Raw genomic sequence first — 20267 nt, forward strand, 5'->3', positions numbered from 1 at the left:
TGACTCTATCTAATCATCTGGCTCCTTTGAAGGAAGGACACCCTCTATTTTAAGGGTCCTCGGGGATCAAACGGTATATTTGAAAAAAGTTGGAACCTTTAAAAATATATTCATAAATAAGAAAAGAAACGTTGTTATTGATGATTTTTGAACATCACTTCAGTCGAAGAAGCGATCTGTAACACAGTCAAGTTATGGTCATCCATGATTGACCATTGACTTATATTTATTTATTCACAGTTTTTTAAAGCATGGACAAGACAAAACAGGTTGCAGAGTGCTTTATCTTCCGCCATTTCATGATTTATGATCCAGGGTTTGGCAACAAACATAAAAGAATTGGATGCGCATAGAGAGCCATTCTGAGTAGCACATTGGCATGGTATTATTATTTCTGTATGCTTCAACCCTTTTATTTTTTTATGCAGATATTGACGAGTGTGAAAGGGATCCCCTGCTGTGTCGAGGGGGCAGCTGCATCAATACCGAGGGAAGCTTTGAGTGTATCTGCCCTCCTGGCCATGAACTGACCGCTGAGGGGAACGCCTGTATTGGTAAGTAGTCAGACAATGACGTTTTGTGTGTTTTTTATAACTTTTGGACTCCACCTCCCTCCATCAGTCCAACCAAAAGCGAGAGAGCTCCTTTACCAACACTAGATTTTGGGTGGAAAACATCCAACATGAGGAGTATTTTGTGCTGAAGGGCCTCCATGTGCTTCAATCAATTAAAAGCATATTTAATTCTTTCAATGCATCTTCCCAAATATAAAAATAGCACATTACCAGTCTCCTTCATTTTCACTGCAAATAATTTATTTTGTTCCCATCCATTTGCACCTCCATTTTATGACAGATGTCTTGATGAAATGTGCAAACAAAAATGTATGTGGTCTATAAGTGTCTTTTAATTATTCTTAAACGTTGCGGAATTTGTATTTGAGAAGTTCAATGGATTATTGTGCCAGCCTGAAAGAACGCAAGGTTAACTCATCATTCCAGTCTAATTTAATTATTATAACATTTTGAAACAAGGCCTAATAAGGGCGATATAAACTGGGGTCATAAGGAAAGCATTCACCCTCAAGGGTACAGTGTGTGAAATGCAGAACAAGGAGGCAGTCCTCAGTCCTTTAAAAGGCATTGCATTACTTTACATCCTTCAGTCCATGCTTCACTTTGTACCTATTGCTTAGCAGTTAAAGTCAACCATACAGACAGGGTGCTTCTCCCTTCTCCATTTTAGCGGTTGCTTTCCTAGTGGTGTTTTAATCTCAGTGCAGGCACAAACAAGAGTTTGCACGTGAATTGGGATTCCAAGTTGTTCAGAATCTGCTGCTCTTTCAAGTTTTTCCTTGCAGAATGTATGCCAGGCAAAACCTAGTGAATCCTGGGCAGGAAAAAAATGCATAATTCTGAATGGTATTAGTACAGTATCACCATTCCAGTAGGTAGAACTCAGACTAGTGTTGCAATACTGAACTGGGTAGCAATGAACATGTTTACAGGCAAAGCGAAATAAGGCCCTCGGTTTCTCTTTGTATTTTGGAGACACTGTGCTTCTAGAGACCTGGAGATGCTTTCTATTGTAGGGCCCTTCAGACAGGGTGTTTTAGACCTGTTTAGAAATGATGTCATTTGTACTGCATTCACATCACATAAACACTCAAGCAAGGAGCCAACCTTTGGCACATGATAGGCATGCTTCCTATTTCTAATGACCCTATCTTTTCTCTTGTAGATGTGAATGAGTGCTCCTTGAGCGACAACCTCTGCCGGAACGGCCGCTGTGTCAACATGATCGGAACTTACCAGTGCGCCTGCGACTCCGGGTTCCAAGCAACACCTGATAGGCTGGGCTGTGTGGGTGAGTTCTGCAGTGCCCTACTCCATTTTCATCCACAATTGATGCAGTGGGCTGCCTCAAGTTTAATGTCTAAGAAAATATTCTGAATGTCATTCAACCTGATTATTTAAAGTGGATTTAAGTGGATCTCAGGTTTTCATGGTTCCTCTGTTTGAAGCTGATATCTATCAGAATACACAGGCAGCAGCACAAAGCACCTTAAACGCTACCAGAGTTCAAATTTTATTCTGCATTTAATCTTTAACTTTAGGCTTTATGCATTTTAACATGCAATTCACCTAGGGGTATTTATTAGGATATTTTTACAAGTCAGATGGAATTTCTTGTCATAGTTTTTGATAACTAACAAAATGACAATGAACTCTAATTTGGACCAATGTTTGAGAAATATAGGTAAAATGCATGCGCTCAATTATGATATAGAAAAGATAATTGTTGTTTTACATTTTATTTGGGAAAACTGACTTCTGTTTAGTTAAACAGATGACAGTAACAGTGTCATTTCAAGGATTTTAGGGCTCTGGGCCAGATATGTTTCTGGACCCTTATATAGAACAATATTTAATTGTATTGCCTATTTTCTACTAATTCAAGTCTGCATGATGCCAGCACAAATTGAATTACATGCACATTGGGGGACCAAAATCCCTAAAATGTCACTGGGTACAGAAAGAGTCAGAAATAGAGTTAAGTAGAGAGAGGTTTTGATCGAAAAATCGACAAACAGTCGAGTGAAAGGTCATTTTTACAAGGGGCCCCTGCGAAGGTGGGAGCCACGGGCAATTGTCGACTTTGCCCGTGTCTTAAAATGTCTCTGGACAGTAACTGTATAATAATTAACTAATGACTGAGCATGTCAGTATTTCATTTGACCATTTGTAGGCTTGTAAAAAAGTCTGTGACTTACAAAAAAACCACTTCAAGACTGTAGAATGTTGAATTAAATCACTCCTGATGGCATTGACAAATCAAGGCCTGCTGGGTAGTAATAATAATGTGAAAATACTGAAGTCAGAGTTTCAAACCACTGCTTAATTGTTTCATTAGAGCAAAGAAGGTGTTCACCACCAAAGTCTTCACAAAAAGAATTGTAGATTGTGTCTTATTGCTGATGTGCACTCAATTTTCAGTAACCTCATCCTGCTTTTTAAAAGATATTACCAGATTAACAGATTAAGCAAAAACAATATGCTTCAATTTTGTACTGCGCAGAATTACATAAATGAGCTCTGCCTGTTGTTTCTCTCATTAATTATACTTAATGCTGCCATTGTGCTCAAAACCATATTTTTTGTACCTTTCTCAACCCAACGATCTTTCCGTATCTCATTTCATTGTTGATACTGTCATGTTTTCGGTGAAAAGAAATATGCTTTTGAAATCATATTGGTCCGTAAAATAAATTGTTATCTGCATAATGTGTAGCATTGCTGAAGTCCTGTAATTGTTTTACATTTGAGATGAAGAAATTGGTTACTGTAGAAATATTGTAAGCAAAATGTACCTATAACAATATTGCCTTTTCCAGACATCGACGAGTGCACCATCATGAACGGCGGCTGTGATTCCCACTGTACCAACTCCGAGGGCAGCTACGAGTGCAGCTGCATCGAGGGCTATGCGCTGATGCCAGACAAGAGATCATGCACAGGTGAGAGACATTGGATCAGGAAAGAATCACACCCTAATGTATGCCCTGATTACAAATAAAAACCTTGAGGGTATTCCTAACAAGGTCATAGTTAACCTCAGATTGCAATTCTATCCTTGAGGATCTTCTCCCTCCTAATTACAAAATTCCTAGATGTGATTCACATGACGAAAGAGACGGCATATACAGAGCGAGAGAGAGAGAGAGAGAGAGGACATATTTCTGACCACTCCTGTATATAGTTTCAAGGCACTGATCGATTCTCCTCCAGGACATTTGTTGTGATGCATTATTATCTATTGTCGCCCTTCAAATCAGTCACAATTATTTTTCTTGGCTAGGTGAATTTATAATCCAAGATCAGGCGATTTTCTCAGAGATCTTAGTATAAGGTGACTTTAATATCTGGGCAGAAAATACCTCTCCCCAAAAATGCCCAGGCAAAAAGATGTAAGATGAGTTATCTTCCCTGGCCTTTACGCAGTTAGTAAAGGGACAGACCCATAAAAACGGCCACACACCCGACCTCTTTTTTTCTTCTTCTAAAGACATTGTCTTTCAGTCTTACCTTGACCAGCCTTGCACCATCCTCTGGTAGATTTACAGATTAAGGCGGTAGGTAGGGACAGGCAAGGTGTTCGCTTTATCAACCTACGCAAAGGAAATTGTAAAACCGCTATTAGGATAGAATTGGTAGCCATGTTTCTTGAGAAACATAGTTCTTTAGTTCTCAATTATTTAGTAGGCCACTATTTGTGACACTAGAACAGACTGCGCTGATAAAAGAAGGAAAATGAAAAAAAGGTTTTTGAAGACCCCTTGGCTCTCAGATGACCACATTACAGAAATGAATATCCATAAAAATCCTGAAAGTTCCTAGAGGAAAATCTATGTTCCTCAGGAGAAAGAAAAATATGAAAATACAATCAGATAATACATCAAGCTAAGAGAATTTATTATTTTGTTAAGATTCTCCAAACCAGCAATAACATGCACATATTTATTTTATTTATTTAATCCTACCACAGTAGTAATAATTTTGATCCTTTTTAGGAGCTAGTTAACTCCATAACTATTTAACTGAAACACTTAGGAAAATTAGAGAACATTTCTTCAACCATCAGCCAGATTTGCAAACTCCAGAGTTTCAGGATGAGACCAGAAACAATGATATTAACATAATACTGTTTGAATTCATTCCTCTACCCATTGTGGAAGGTGTGAATCTAATTCACATGTGCAAACTGTCTTGATCTCCTCTGCCCTGCGGCTCTACTAAAATCTGGCCGGAGTGCTATCGCACCAATAATAACTCCAATCATATATGCCTTTTGCAGAGAAGGGTTGTTTCCGGCCATCCACAAAAAGTCAGTCATCTACCCATTATTAAGAAAACCGAACATCAATCTATATGAACAAGCTAATTTCAGACTTATCTCACGCCTCTTTTTATGTCCAAACATCTACAGAAAGTGGTCGCAAGCCTCATAGTCTCACCCTATTCCATAATCCTTTATGTTTAATAGTGATTATTTTTTAGAAAACTTTAATATTTTGGGTATGCATGCACTTTATAATTAAAATGAATAAAAAACTTAAATATGAATTTGTCTGGACCAATCGGATAGTATATTTCAGTACAATCCCATACAACTGATGCTTCTGTAGTGATCAGGAGGTTAACCCTTCAGGTCATCGTATGGTGTTTTGTGAAGTATCATAAAGATCCTTTCTGTTTTTTTCCGCTTTAGATATCGATGAATGCGAGGACAACCCGGACATCTGTGATGGCGGTCAGTGCACGAACATCCCTGGAGAATACCGTTGCCTCTGCTACGATGGGTTTATGGCTTCCTTGGACATGAGAACCTGCATCGGTGAGAACAGTGTTATTTTTCCTTTGTAGCAAACTGAGACAATGACATCAACGATCAGAGGATCCTGTCTATTTCCTTCGATTAATATGGTATATTCCGCTATCTAAAAACGCACCATAATCTGGATAGACACAGTTCATCACTCCTAGCCCTGACCACGAGTGTAGGTGTGTGAGTGGGAAACATACTTAATACATCTACAGAGAGCATGGCATATACCTAATTTGCTCTCGATACTGGGGTCTGAAATACACCGGAGTCATGTAAATTGCTCATGAACACCTGAAAGCTTAGGTTTGTCAGGGGCGCTGCATTCTTCGCTCGCCTCAGTGATAATGTGATCGCTGCTGAAAGGCAGGTGCCATAACAGCTGAGCTTTTTTGTAGCAGTGAGGAGAGATGGAGGCTAGAACTCAGTGCTACAACAATAGCCCCAACGCGATTGTTATTTCATGTAATGTGATTGGCTGTCACTGATGTAGTCTTCCCTATGTTCAATTTTCACTTCTGCAGCCATTTGTGGATTTATGAATATCACCATTTCCTTGAGCCACATATCTCAGTCAGTGCTCTGACCTGCAAGGCCTCAACTCCTTCAGTGAGTCACAAAACTGCACTATGACCTATTGTAGAACCATCAAAAACTGCACTATGACCTATTGGAGGACCATCAAAAACTGCACTATGACCTATTGGAGAACCATCAAAAACTGCACTATGACCTATTGGAGATCCATCAAAAACTGCACTATGACCTATTGGAGAACCATCAAAAACTGCACTATGACCTATTGGAGAACCATCAACAACTGCACTATGACCTATTGGAGATCCATCAAAAACTGCACTATGACCTATTGGAGAACCATCAAAAACTGCACTATGACCTATTGGAGAACCAACAAAAACTGCACTATGACCTATTGGAGATCCATCAAAAACTGCACTATGGTCTGGTTGATGAGGGCAATGAGCTGTCTCTTCACATGGGGGTACCGTAAAGCCGTGTGAGTGACCCATCTGTAGGGGTCTCAATGCTGGAACAAATGCATCTGCTGCATTGGATCTGGTGCATTTTCAGGATCCAAAGCTCGTCGGGAATATATGCACAAATTGTGCAATTTTCGATGCACATTGCTCTCAGCTTTTTTTCTGCATTCACCACTTCAGTCACATTACAAGTATAGGACTAAATTTCGATCCCGGCGCAAGCATGGGTTTGAAAATATCAGTTATGTAGTCTTTCTCACTAAAATATGTGTGGAAATAGATACAGAAGCCAATCATTTTCTGCCTAATTCTCCACTTCCTGAGAGTCAGCAGTAGCCAATAAATGCGGTACACTGGGAGCGCCATATTTACTGGGTTGGCTAAATTTCGCCCACTGTAATCAAGGTACAGAATCCTTTGAAATTCAGAATGTCCCTGTAGAGGACAGTGTTATGGGGATGACTTGAAGGGGTGATACATTCGTAGATTACATTTTTTCATGTGCTTGATAACTGCTGTAGCACATCTTAGGAACCTTCTTCCATGTAGGGCATTGCTAGTCTGATGACAACCAAGCGAGGTAATTCCTCAAGGGACACTGTCTTTTTTAATCAAGTACAATACCTTTACTCCTTGCTAAATCCAGTATTGCCCTGTCTCACCCTTTCCTGTGATTCCAAACTGGTGGTGTTGATAGGTGGAAGTTAAATAAAGAATGGTTTACAAAAAGCATGTTACCAGATTGGATAAAGACTTGCACTGGTGGGAGAAAATTTATTTCCCAATATTAATTTCCGTGGAAATCAGAGATTGGACCAAATATAGTTTGCACCAAACTTATATTTTTCACGTAAATACAACATGGGTTTGCACTATTTTCCTGTATTACTGAATAGCAAATTTTTTCACTTTTGGAATGTGAAAGTCGAAGCTAAGTTTGAGGGTAAATCAATGTGCTCTTCTACTATTTATGTATGGAACAAATCAGTTGTTTACTTTCCAGATTGCATAAATGACAGACAATGGTGCAAAATTAAATTGCCTTCATCAGTCCAAAATAAGTGTAATGTGTTCTTTGATAGTTATTCCTCATATACGCCTGACTGATTACGAGATATACACAGTACTAGCGGGTGCAAACTCTGCATGCAAAGTCTACACTACCATGTGGTAATACTGTTGCAGTATGATGCCTGTATGAGATTGTGAATAACTGTGTGGGACCATATTTGCTAGCCATAGAACCATATGGAGTTCCGAATTTCATTTGGTCTAATGCATACATTTACCGTCTGCTCTATGCAGGCGGTAAATGTCTGTTGCGGCCTCTGTGTTGCTTGGGAGTGGTGAGGTGTGGGGAATAGTGAACAGTAGGGGAAAGCTAGATTCAGACAGCTGGGAGCACTGTATGCTTCCTCTTGCCAGAAACAAATGGGATGCTACTTGCAATTTTTCATGGTAGACTTACTACCCAGTAAAACTGAGCTGAGTGTTCTAACAACCAGGAAAGCTGGGTGTCTGAACATTGATCCACTCAGACTTAGGTGGAGCGAAATGTGATTCTCCGCCTGGCGCTTAATCAGGATAAAAGAGCTGATGTTAAACAAGGAGAGTGAGTTACTAATGTGGGGGCAGATGGCCTACACGTGGTTAAATGCAGCTCTTTGTAGCCCCAACATTCAATGCTTTCTTTGTGGACTCTTTCGACGGCTAATGTCAGTCAATTTTCGCCAGTCGCAAATGTTGCATATTTATTGTGTGTCTCTCATCCTTAGATGTGAACGAGTGTGACCTCAACCCCAATATCTGCCTCCATGGAGAATGTGAGAACACAAAGGGCTCCTTCATCTGCCACTGCCAGCTGGGCTACTTCGTGAAGAAGGGGACGACCGGCTGCACAGGTATGAATGCAACGTAAAGCTCCTTCGAGTACGTGTACCAGGCGCATTAAATAAATCAATTTATTGTCACTGATTTATCAGACATGGAAATGAGTGAATAGCCTGTATTAGAAAATAATAATCTCACAAAAGGAAAAAATAAGGTCCAGAAAATGTTCAGATGATTTCACAGATTCATGAATTTTGTAAAGAACTCAATCATCTGTGTGGCTTTAAATGAAGTATAAATTCAATGCAACACACTAACCAGTTGTTTTTAGGCCCTTCAACAGGCTTGTCTAATGCAGGTTTTCATAGACCTCCTCGGTGGTAATAGAATACACTAGAAAGATTATCTCACATATTCAACACAGCTCACATGTGTCACACCTGTATTCAGTGATGCAGCTGGCCGGCCTTCCACTTTGCTGATGGCAACACAGCCAACTTTAGAAAGTAGGGCAGGGATGTTGCCCTGCAGGTGGTGCAGTGAGTGACTGCAACCATCCACATCTGGATGCCTGTGAGGTCCATGGACCATCTTTCCCGCCCTTCGAGAATCATCATTGGATGGCTTACTGTCTTTGAGTCACCTCTTTGTCGTCACAGTCAGTGCCTTTCAACAGCTCCTTTACCTCTGTGCCTGTACCTGCAATAGGACCACACCGCATGTAAATGAGGGAATTTTCTAATTACAATCATGGTGGTACACATGTTGCACTAGAGCAATCTGTAATCCAGAAGGCCTCATCTGCTATAACTAGGTGCTCTGTGGGTGCAGAAAGCGAGTGCGCACACCAGTTGCGATCCCATAGCACTCAGTGTACTCATGTCCCCATCGGCCATCGTTTTGTTCCTAATAGCACTTGACCCGAAAATACGCTACACAAAACCACACATTGGAAAAAACTTATAAAATCATATGTACACTACAAACAGAGCACAGCTATACTATAGCTACAGCTGTATTGGTAGTATCAACATCACATACAAATATTGTCATAACATATTTTGCCGGTAGCTTAAATTCAAGAACACATAACAGCACAGTAGGATGTCCTGTTGTTTCATACTGTACTAGCCAGTGTTTCACACCACTCCCACTCATCAAAACATGTTCGAAACAATTATACAAAATCATATTCCTTCACAGTCAACAGGAATATAGTAACAATTATGCAGACATGCACATCTAAAACACAATGATCACATTATACAGAATGTTGTACACACATATTAAAAACAAATTAAATAAAATTGATGGAATGCCTCACACACATCCTACTGATCCAACATGGTTCAGATATGTCACATGGTCAACAACACGTGGATCATATTGGAAAAGTTTGTTAAATTCCATATTTGTATGTTAATGTTAATGGGATTTGTAAAGTGCACGAGTACCCAGGGGTGTCTTGGCGCTGAGAACACAGTAAGCCCGATCAAGCGTCTAATTCTGGAACAACCAGGTTTTTAGTACTTTCCTGAAGATGGTGTGGGAGCTAGCACTTCTAAGCTCACCCGGAAGAGTATTCCAGAGTTTGTAGGTGCCATAGAGAAAGCTGCAGCCACTCCAGTGAGATGTTCGGATTCTAGGTACTGTCAAGAGTCTGGCCCCTGTAGAATGGAGGTGTCTGGCTGGTTCATACCAGACAAAAAGATTTTATTGAAAGGAAGGACCTATGTGTATGAGAAAATGTACAGGTGCACAGTGAGATATTCAGTGAAAAAAACATGGGAAAATAAGTTTTCTTATAGTGAAACCTCTCCGCTATGTGCCCTCCAATTCTGGTGATGTTTGTTCCTCCCTTTAATGTGATTTAGTTTTGCGCTCGACAGAAGTAAAGCTCTGATCTTTTACAGCTATAGAAGGGATTTGAAAAATGTTTTTTTAAGGAAGTTTGTGGATGTTCAAAACTTTCCTGGGCATCAAGCCCTGGAATGTCTGCTTTTGGTCCAGAATGGAGTTACTCACAGGGAAGCATGTATGAGAAAATTTCCTTACATATGTGGAACTGAATTCTGTGAATTGTCCTAATATTAAAGATTATGTGTCCATGTGATTCAGACCTTCATTGACAAATAGGGTTGTGGGCGAGTCTGATATTTTCTAAACAATGAACAAACATGCTTAACATCTGTATTTCATGTCATTTGTCCACTTCCAATTCTCACAAATAGTCAATCTCAGAAATTAATTATATGACAGAATTTTTGTGTATGTTCACTTAGGATTACTCATCCCTTGTGAAGTTCTCAAAGAATCGCTAAGGCATTTTATGTTCAGTCTGTTAAACTCCCTTTCATTAATCTCTTCTCTTCAGATGTGGATGAGTGTGAAATTGGAGCTCACAACTGTGACATGCACGCATCTTGTATCAACGTTCCTGGCAGCTTCAAGTGCAAGTGTCGTAGCGGCTGGGTTGGGGATGGCTTGAAATGCGTTGGTAAGTATCATGGAACAAAATAAGCATTGCTCACATGCACTAAGTACACAACTATTAAATGATTACACGGCATGCATGATCCTGGGACTTTCTAACTTCTCTATAGTTTTGAAATAGATTTTCAGAAAACTTTGCTTATATTTGTCTAATTTTCTAATGGTTTTTCTTCAGTTTGAATGTTCTGAATTTTCTTTTGATTTGGGTTGAGACATAATTATACCTTATTATTTTCCATTTAAAATAAATGCAAATGTTGTCTCAATCTGTTGCGAATGTAATGGTTGTATATGATAAATCAGAAGTATCAAAAATGTCTGTTGGTATCATAATGCACTTCATAGAAGGATTATAATTGCTTGATAGTATAAACACAGGGATATTCAGTATTTTAATTACAGATTAAGCAGCAACTGCAGATTATTAGGGATACTGTAGAATTATTTATTCTGGTTGCTCAATATTTATTGTATGAAGTGTTACAAAACATTAAATATAATCAAGGTTTATCCAATTGATCCCTAGATCTGGATGAATGTTCCACGGAGGAGCATAGCTGTAACATCAATGCCGACTGCGTGAATACACCAGGCTCATACCGATGCACCTGCCAGGAGGGATTCAATGGTGACGGCTTCTCCTGCTCTGGTATGTTACACACTTCATGCCTCTACCCATGACCCAATCGATGGATGCTCAGGGCAAAGGGCCTTAGGAGTTTGCTGAGTTGCACATATGATGATTTTGATTGGAGAGACAGGATGTTCATGTTACCTGGGGAAGATACGGCTCGCATCTCTGACCCGGCCTTTGACGCTGCATACCATTCCACAGTTTCAAATGCCAGAGATGGGGTTTGGACACTTCAGGTATCCGCATGCAAGGTGTGTCTTTTAAAAGGACCAGAGTAAGCACTTTAGTGTTTATTTTTTAAAGTTGATGAGGGAATCGCTCTCGCATGGTATCTGCCTAACTGAGAGATGGTGTCTTCAACAACAGACCAGAGGCAGGGATCTTCCTGGTGGGTGCCCTCCTACCAGGTAAGTCTTCTCTTCACCGGGCAGCGCTATTGCCATGCTCAATGGCCAGCTCAATCCTTGGGTGTGTCTGTTTGTCCAGCTGGTATGCTAGGGGTCTTGGAGAAGGGGAAAGTTATTTGATTTCAGAGGTCCGAGGTGCCCTAGGTAGGGCCCAGTGAGCCTAAACCTGGCAAGAAACATAACAACTGAAACAGTTGTTCTCCGGCAAGATTGAAATCCAGGCATTTATGTCTCCCTCCTACTTTGATTTTAGAAAGAATACTTTTGGTCTTATTTAGAGTTTGGCAGATGGGTATTCTGTCGAAAATGTGGATGTACCGCCCGTCAAATTACTACTTCATTATAGTCTATGTCACTTTTCATAACAGCAGACGTGATATCCATCACGTTTTGATGGAATATCCTATCCACTAAACTCTAAATAAGGCCCTTGATACTTTTTCGTATTGCTGTTATCTTAAAAACACTTGAGATTAATTTAAAGATCTTTTTGCCTTTGGTATATTGTAAATCCTTGACAAATCCTTTATTTATACGTGATTGAAATATTGTAATATTTCAAACAAGTGGCAAATAATGGATTTACCATGGTATTTCTCATCACAATCTTAAATGTATTTCTTGCTATCTATCCAGTGTGGTCATTATTGTTCTTTGCAAATGTTCTCTGCCAGACACAACAAATCAGTCCTGCCTTCTCCTTTTGGCAGAGCACGATAAACTCAACACATTTTGAAAAGTTTGCAAGCTCAAGTATTACTGACAGCGCTAATTCAAATTTTATTTGCCCCACCTCTTCTTGCTTCCATGCAGATGTTGACGAATGTGCAGACAACATCAACCTGTGTGAGAATGGCCAGTGTCTGAACGCGCCAGGAGGATACCGTTGCGAGTGTGAGATGGGTTTCACACCAACTGAGGACAGCAAGGCCTGCCAGGGTAAAAACTGCTGCCCTTCAACAGGAGGGCACTTTTATTTTATGCACTTTATTTTTGGAGTTTTATACAGTGCAAATAAGATCCATTAATTGTCGGAGGGCTGTACATAAGAACAGGTTCATACTGTGCGCAAGCACTTTGCATGAGAACACTTTCAAAACAATTTCATATAAGAACATGTTAATACAGGTAAAGGCCACTGTATGCTAGAAATGTTTCAGCAATAGCTTTATAAGACTAATAGTTCCATATGTTCATGTTTATCAGAAAGATCTCTTGCCTGTGAGGAACGTATGACACAAATATGTTAATAATGGTAAGCATTCGCATGCTAATAAATATAGCTTAGTTCACCAAAGCAAGCCTACCACCCCCCTCCAGTCAACTAATGTTTGCCTGAAATTGCACAAAAACATTCTCCTGGGTAAATCCCCTTCTGTTCAGTGAATCGGGTTGTTGGTATTTACTTATGCAAATAGGTGGAATTTCAAGAGTAACAAGTGTAGGGTTAGTAGGGACGTTGTCAGTAGTGGACTGACAGGTGAAAACGCACACCATGAGTTTCTGACTATTCACATACCCTTCGTATAGAGGTTAACACATCGACACTACTCACAAAGATACTATTGTCAAGGACCCTTGTAAGCCCCTTTCAAGATTGGCAACGGAGAAGGAACATACTACATCTAAGGAAGGGGGTACAGAGGAAAGGTTTCCTTCATGGGGAATCATATTTTAACCTTGAAGAAAGATGGAAACTATTGTATATGTCCAAATATAAATTTGTGTAAAATTCCATCATGGTAGACTTATACAACCTAGCGGAAGTCTGCATTAGTAGATTTATACTGTCAATTTACCTGGAAATATACACCTACTGGAATTTCCAAAATAAATTCTGGGGTTATTTTTGAATCTCATGAAAGTCAGAGGTTTGACAAAAAACAGGTTGTAATGCTACAGCAGCAAAATTCAGATTTTCTCCATGGGTTTTGCGATTGGGGTCATGTTTAAACCAACCTGTCTTTATATTATGTATTTATTTATTCAGTGTATTGCATGGCTACTTCTCGGTTGTCGGACATATATTTTAAGAGTTTTGATTCGCGTTTGTATTGAATGGTGATTATTGCAGGCAGTTTAGTTTTGTTATATTCAGAATTAATAACCTCTCCTGGAAGTTATCACCCATTAACTGTGACTTTCTTAATGTTTGCATTTATTAGACATTGACGAGTGCACCTTCCAGAATATTTGTGTCTTCGGGAGCTGCCAGAACCTGCCTGGGATGTTCCGTTGTGTCTGTGATGATGGGTACGAGCTGGACCGAAGCGGAGGAAACTGTACAGGTACGATGGTTATCTACATTCTGTGTAAAGCTATAATGGTTGTCTTGCTATACGCTGTGAGACATGGTTTGCTAATGCTACCTAGAAACATGACCTCCTGGCATGATGTGGACTCTCACCTCCATCCTAATCCCCCCATTCACCGCAAGGCATCTCTTTCCGATTGTTTCACTTCTTTACTGCCAGATCTAAATGAAAGATAAGTGCATATGACAGTCCTCGAAGTCATCACATCAGTTTTTCTTATTACACTTAGGGCCTGATTATGAGTTTGACAGGCAGGGTTAATAGACAGTTGCGTAAACGGCCCTAACCAGGAGTGCTAGAGAATCTCACTATTTTGAACAGGCCAGTCCGCCTTTCATACAGGGAGAGGTTTAGGGAGCTCAACGTGACCTTGAGCAAAAATCTCAGACATTTAGTAATTCAGGAGAATTTCCATTGGTTCAAATACCCCCAGTCTCAGTCCCTTTACCTGTGGGCGTGGATATGTGTCTCATTAGGTTATACGTCATTCACGAAACAAGCGCTTTGACCTCCTTGGGGCCCCAGTATAAGATGCCTGTAAATCAGCCCAGTATTCCTTCCCGTTAGAATTACTAATACCAGAAGCATCAGTAATGGAAGGGGCTGGGGGGGAAGGTCAGAGGGATTACCTCTCACTATGAGTGAGACAATTAGTATACTGTAAAATAGGGCGAATTACCTGGAAGATTTGGAATACCATTCCAAATTCTAGTGGGTTACTCGTCATTTCGGCAATAGACATTATGCCTGCTTGGTGCAGGTAAAGTCGGTGGTTTAAAAAGCCTGGATATGTTTTAAATCTACAGATTTTGTACTTTGTGTGGTGCTGTAGCTCTTGTTGTGGCCTCTTTCAGAATCACATGGACATTGGCCCTACGTTTTATGATAATGCTATCACTATCAAATAACAGAGCGCATACTGTTTTCTCATTGTCCGTTTTTATGCTGTGCATTAAATTTGCTTAGGAAATGTAATGGATGGAGCCACATTGAAGCGGTATATGTTCTGTCTGCTGAATCTGTTCTCTCCTGCTGTTTCAGATGTAAACGAGTGCGCTGACCCGGTGAACTGCATCAATGGTTTGTGTGTGAACACACCCGGCAGCTATTTGTGCAACTGCCCACAGGACTTTGAGCTGAACCCTACCGGAGTTGGGTGCGTGGGTAAGTGAATCTTTCCTGATGTTTCTCCAGATCCAGAGAGGAAGCTGTTTGAGTTCAGGATTCCATTAACACATTGAGTGTACAGGTTCCTCTTTCCTTCTAATTTGGGGACTTTAAGAAATTTGTACCAAGTCTTGTTAGGGTTTGTTGTAAAAAATCAATTTGGGATGTGGATAGCGCACTCTATGAGAGCATGTGACATGCTAATGGTTTTTGTTAATTCGTACTAATAGTTTTGGGGCTATTATGATCACAGCGACACAGTAGACAACGAAGTACTGCTTTCCCTGATAATTTGTGGAATCAAGTTAGAAATTTAAATTGGATTCTCACAATAAATATAAGCCAGATAATAAATGACTATGTATGTTTTCAGGAATGCATATTCTGAATACATATTTAGAATACTCTCTCCATATTTACTTACTAAAGGTGTTGCTTCCAGCTACTCCAGCACCTTCCTTTGTATTATTTAATGTCTGTTTTGGCTCGTTAATCCAGTAAAACTCCAATCTGTTGTCAATGATGCTTGGATTTCATGATTTATGGATCAAGCAGGGTTCATCGGAATAAGTGGGCTGAGGAATAAGGTGGGCAGGGAATGGGGCGACTGAGGCTAAGCTTTTTTACATGCTCTGCTCTGACTGTCAGGTAGATTTTATGAGATGCATTGGTGTGAATGAAGTTATGTGCTTCAAAATCGAAATTCTTATGCCTGACTTTATAAAAGAAATCTGGAGCACTGTATTTTCTTTGCATTCTAATAGAGCAAAACAATTGTTTTATGGCCTCATTAGTATTCCCTTTTCGACCAACAGAGGCGCCTCCTGGGAGGCTGGTGGCCATGAGAGGGTAGAAGAACCTTGAATAGTCGATTCTTTATCTGTTGTCATTCTGCAACAATCCAACATACTTATCAGCCTTTCATAAGCTCTCACCTGATATGAATTTACTCCTTCATAGTTTATCCACAATGACCTAAAACTATCTCCTTTTGACCTATAATGGAGTAAATGATGCTCTTTAGTCAACTCCTCATATCCCTTGACCACGGTGCAAAACTAGTGTTTCTACCCGAGTACAATTTGCCTTCTCTTTCATTATCATTCTACGTCTTCAAGCTAACCGTTCCTCTTGCCTTTCCTCCAACATTCAGATACTCGTGTTGGAAACTGTTTCCTGGACACCCAACAAAGGGGAGATGGTGGGATCTCTTGCAGCGCTGAGATTGGTGTTGGGGTCACCCGAGCTTCCTGCTGCTGCTCTCTGGGGCGCGCCTGGGGCAATCCTTGTGAATTCTGTCCATCTGGAAATTCAAGTAAGTTAGTCAGAAATTACCCGGTAATCATGGATAGCTTGTCTGTTTCTAAATCCATTTTATCGCCACCACTTGCTGTGGAATTAGTTTTGGAATGAGATAATAAATTGTTATAGTGGAATAATTGTTTGATATTTTTAGTGTCACACTTCTTTTGCGCTTTTACTTGATGTCCTTGACAGCCATGATTATCGTCTCAAATTATTAGATTGTCTACATGACACTAAGAAATTTGATAGCAGCAACTTTCTCCTAAATGTTTGACACCACAATTAACATTCTGGCAAAGTAGGTATCACTAGTATATTAAACAGTTTATCGGGAAAGGTTTTGATTTCCAGAGATATTTAATTAGATTGCAAATATTAAGTTAACATTTGTCATACTAAAAATTTTTTGTTGGTTTTGTGTTGAAATTGGAATTACCATGAAACAGACAGAGAGGGAAAAAGAAAGCAACAGATTGACAAAGCGAAAGTGAGGGAGGCAGAGAGAGAGTGTGAGTGGGAAAGAGATAGTGTGTGTGAAAGAAAAAGAGGTAAAGACCTTCAGATGAGACTGCCCATGAACTTTGCCTTCCCAAAATGAGGCCTCACTTTCATGCACCAAGCCTCCATAAGTCAACAGCATTGTTATTTAGTCTATTTCCTCTGTATGCGAGTGGCAGAATGAGAACAGGGATTAATAGCGAGAGATCAAATGTGCTCAGCTCAAACTTGACATCTATACTGGGTGTGATTAGCTGAGCGCCCGCGCCTTTGAAGGTAAAATTTGGGAACACTTCGGACAGAGGACTTTGAATGTCCACAGGAGTACCTTTTAATAACCCAGGGGTTCTGCTCGATGGGATATTAAATAGTTGGATTTGTAATATAGTTGCTTCATTTAATATGTTTCTTGTGTTTCTTTTTGTGCAGCTGAGTACAAGACCCTGTGTCCCGGAGGAGAAGGTTTCCGTCCCAACCCAATCACGGTTATTCTAGAGGGTGAGCTGAAGCTGATGTAAATTGCTTCTTATACCACACCAAGCTGGATGCTCCCTGCACTGTACACACCGAAAGGTCACTTCAAAAGGCTTCACTTCAGGGGGCTGATAACAAAGGAAACAATATGTAAAAAGGCTTCTCACATCACAATACTCATAATTTTGTCTACATGGGATTTGCTAATCCTTCGCAGCACAACAGCAGTGTTTGCAGTGAGGCGCTAACCACCCAACGCATTGTTACAATAGGAAGGGAATCAGAGCTTACCCACATGGTAAACTGCAGCTAACCATGGGAAGGAGACCCAGCCTTTGCACTGGTATGTTATCATCATTGCAAACTCTGTCCATTAAAGTGCATGGGGTCACAAGACACAAACTGTGGCTCGTCATGAACGGCTTGGGAAGCATGCAGCTTTCTGTGAGACCTCTGTATGCTCCCACGATGTCATCACCCTGCACAAACAAAGTGTAAGCTTCACTAGTAGACCGCTTTCAATCTCAAACGGCAACTGCATCCTCTTCGGCCAGTGCAAAGTGCAAGACCATTTTGAGCATGAAAACCCACGTACTCTGAGCTGTGATAATAGATTGTTTATACAGAAAAATTATTCTTGCAATAAATATATATATATATATGTGTATATATATATATATATATATATATATATATATATATATATATATATATATATCATTCTGACACAACCAAAGCTAGGATATCAAAGGACATTTTTAGGGCAGTATTAAGGACGTTTATAGAATGCTCTTTTAGGATTTTTATTATGCATGTATTTCTCTTTCATTTTTATTTGTATTCTGGTAAGAGAAATAGTAAATGGGCTACATTTTTTCAAGCATCAAGGAAAAACTATTTTTAATGTCAGAAGCATTTGCCTTGTGCCCTTTTGCCATGTTGAGAGGAGATTCATTCCTTGAAAATAGAAATGCGATGTCAAACTCAAAGAGTGTCTTAAGTTGAACTATGCCTCGGCTTTCGTGCTTACGACCTTAAAATGGGGCTAGACTCGTAGAAAGCTAAGTTATACAACTGTACTGATGCCTTTCTATTTCCTGTTTTTAAAATCCAAGCATATTTTCAGGCTAATTATGCCAACTGCTACTCTCACTAAATAATCTTGCTCTCACTAAAATTTCCATGGTCATGCTTTGAATTTTATCAACATGCGGCTGCTGTTAATCCTTTCAAGATTACGGCTCTAAAAATCCAAACTGCATCTAAAAAAGGGACTCGCCAATAATTCTTCAAAATGTAAATCCAAACACTATCATCCCAAATAGGAATATCGGACAGTGCAACCATGCCCAGAGAGTAAGGGTTCAGCTGGAATTCCAATGCTCACATCTGTAGCCACATCAGGAGTTGAGCCTTTACAGCACTGGACACTTCCACCCCACAAAGCCACGGTTTCAAGAGCTCAGTCTGAAACAAAACACAGGTGGTGTATTATGCAAAATCTCTTTTAAATTAGGGATCACTACACTGACTGATGTACTAAGTTTCATGGAGGTAAATTCAGAGATTTATAGTCACTCCCTTTCTCTAAAGGGCTGGAAGTGAAGGTGTCTGATACAACGTGCTTCAATCATGATCTGGTAAAAATCGACACAGACATGAGATTCACTTTATTGCCACTAGAAGTGCCTTAAGCGAACACAGTTCCTATCATAATGGTATGTTTTGCTGTTGTAGATATTGATGAGTGCCAAGAACTCCCAGGCCTTTGCCAAGGAGGAAACTGCGTCAACACCTTCGGCAGCTTCCAGTGTGAATGTCCGCTAGGGTACTACCTGAACGAAGACACCCGTATCTGTGAAGGTAAGAAAATCTCTGGTTACATTCACTGCTAGTTTTGGGAAAATGTAGGCACTCACTCACCTTCATCTGACACTGTGAATTGATACTCTGCTAAATCTTAGCTTCTTTATATAGTTAGATCTCTAAAACCAAATGCCCTGAGAAGATTCAAGAGATTATATAGTAAAGAAACAAACAATGGCAGGTTGACGTGTATTGCAGCTATTGCTTTTTATGTTTTTGATACTATCTTGGTTGACGAATTTTGTACGCATGTTGTCAGCCGCATCTTTTGTTGTTCGTCATTATAAGGGAATGTTATTCCAGATGGCATGGGCTACCAGGAAGAACCTGTGCTTGCTTGAGAGAAGCTGGTTACAAGGAGGCTGTAGAATCCTTAGATCAGACTGCCTGGTCTTTAGCGATGATTATCGGACCCATCCTTCTCCTTACTTATCAAATTATATTGACCTGTTATGGATCTGCACGTTCCCTTCACATTGATATTCACGGAAGAGTACTCCCAAATACAGTCCTGCCTCCAACGTTAAACACTCATATACGACATAGAGCCGATCAGAACGGATTTTAGCAGTGTATACACAAACATTTTCCGTGATTAGAAAGGTTTCTTCATTTTAAAACTTTCTTGTTAGGAGTTATGGCCTTGGAAAAAAAGTAGAAAGCCCTAAAATTAATTTTAAAATCTTGTTTTCTCTGCATTTCTTGTTATTCAGATATTGATGAATGCAGTGCTCACATCGGAATCTGCGGTCCAGGCACTTGCTACAACACGCTTGGAAACTACACTTGTGTCTGTCCTCCGGAGTACATGCAAGTCAATGGAGGAAACAACTGCATGGGTAGGAATAGAAATATTCGCCTCACTGAAAGAATAAAAAGTGTAACCTAGTGTCAC

At 40.0% G+C, this 20267-nt stretch overlaps 1 protein-coding gene across 1 annotated transcript in view; it reads left to right on the top strand.

Moving 5' to 3' along the window:
• The window catches only part of LOC146772546 (fibrillin-2-like), a 263733-nt gene that overhangs the window by 202306 nt on the left and 41160 nt on the right, over positions 1-20267 (top strand). Inside the window, exons 27-40 of the mRNA XM_085638491.1 lie at positions 429-554; positions 1741-1866; positions 3395-3517; positions 5269-5394; positions 8159-8284; positions 10588-10710; positions 11233-11355; positions 12561-12686; positions 13913-14035; positions 15104-15226; positions 16383-16544; positions 17462-17530; positions 19244-19369; positions 20086-20211. Coding sequence (XP_085494617.1) covers positions 429-554; positions 1741-1866; positions 3395-3517; positions 5269-5394; positions 8159-8284; positions 10588-10710; positions 11233-11355; positions 12561-12686; positions 13913-14035; positions 15104-15226; positions 16383-16544; positions 17462-17530; positions 19244-19369; positions 20086-20211 — 1728 coding nt within the window. The remainder of the gene's footprint in view (positions 1-428; positions 555-1740; positions 1867-3394; positions 3518-5268; positions 5395-8158; positions 8285-10587; positions 10711-11232; positions 11356-12560; positions 12687-13912; positions 14036-15103; positions 15227-16382; positions 16545-17461; positions 17531-19243; positions 19370-20085; positions 20212-20267) is intronic.

Source organism: Triturus cristatus, chromosome 12, assembly GCF_964204655.1.
Source record: "Triturus cristatus chromosome 12, aTriCri1.1, whole genome shotgun sequence".
In the NCBI taxonomy this organism is placed as follows: Eukaryota; Metazoa; Chordata; class Amphibia; order Caudata; family Salamandridae; genus Triturus; species Triturus cristatus.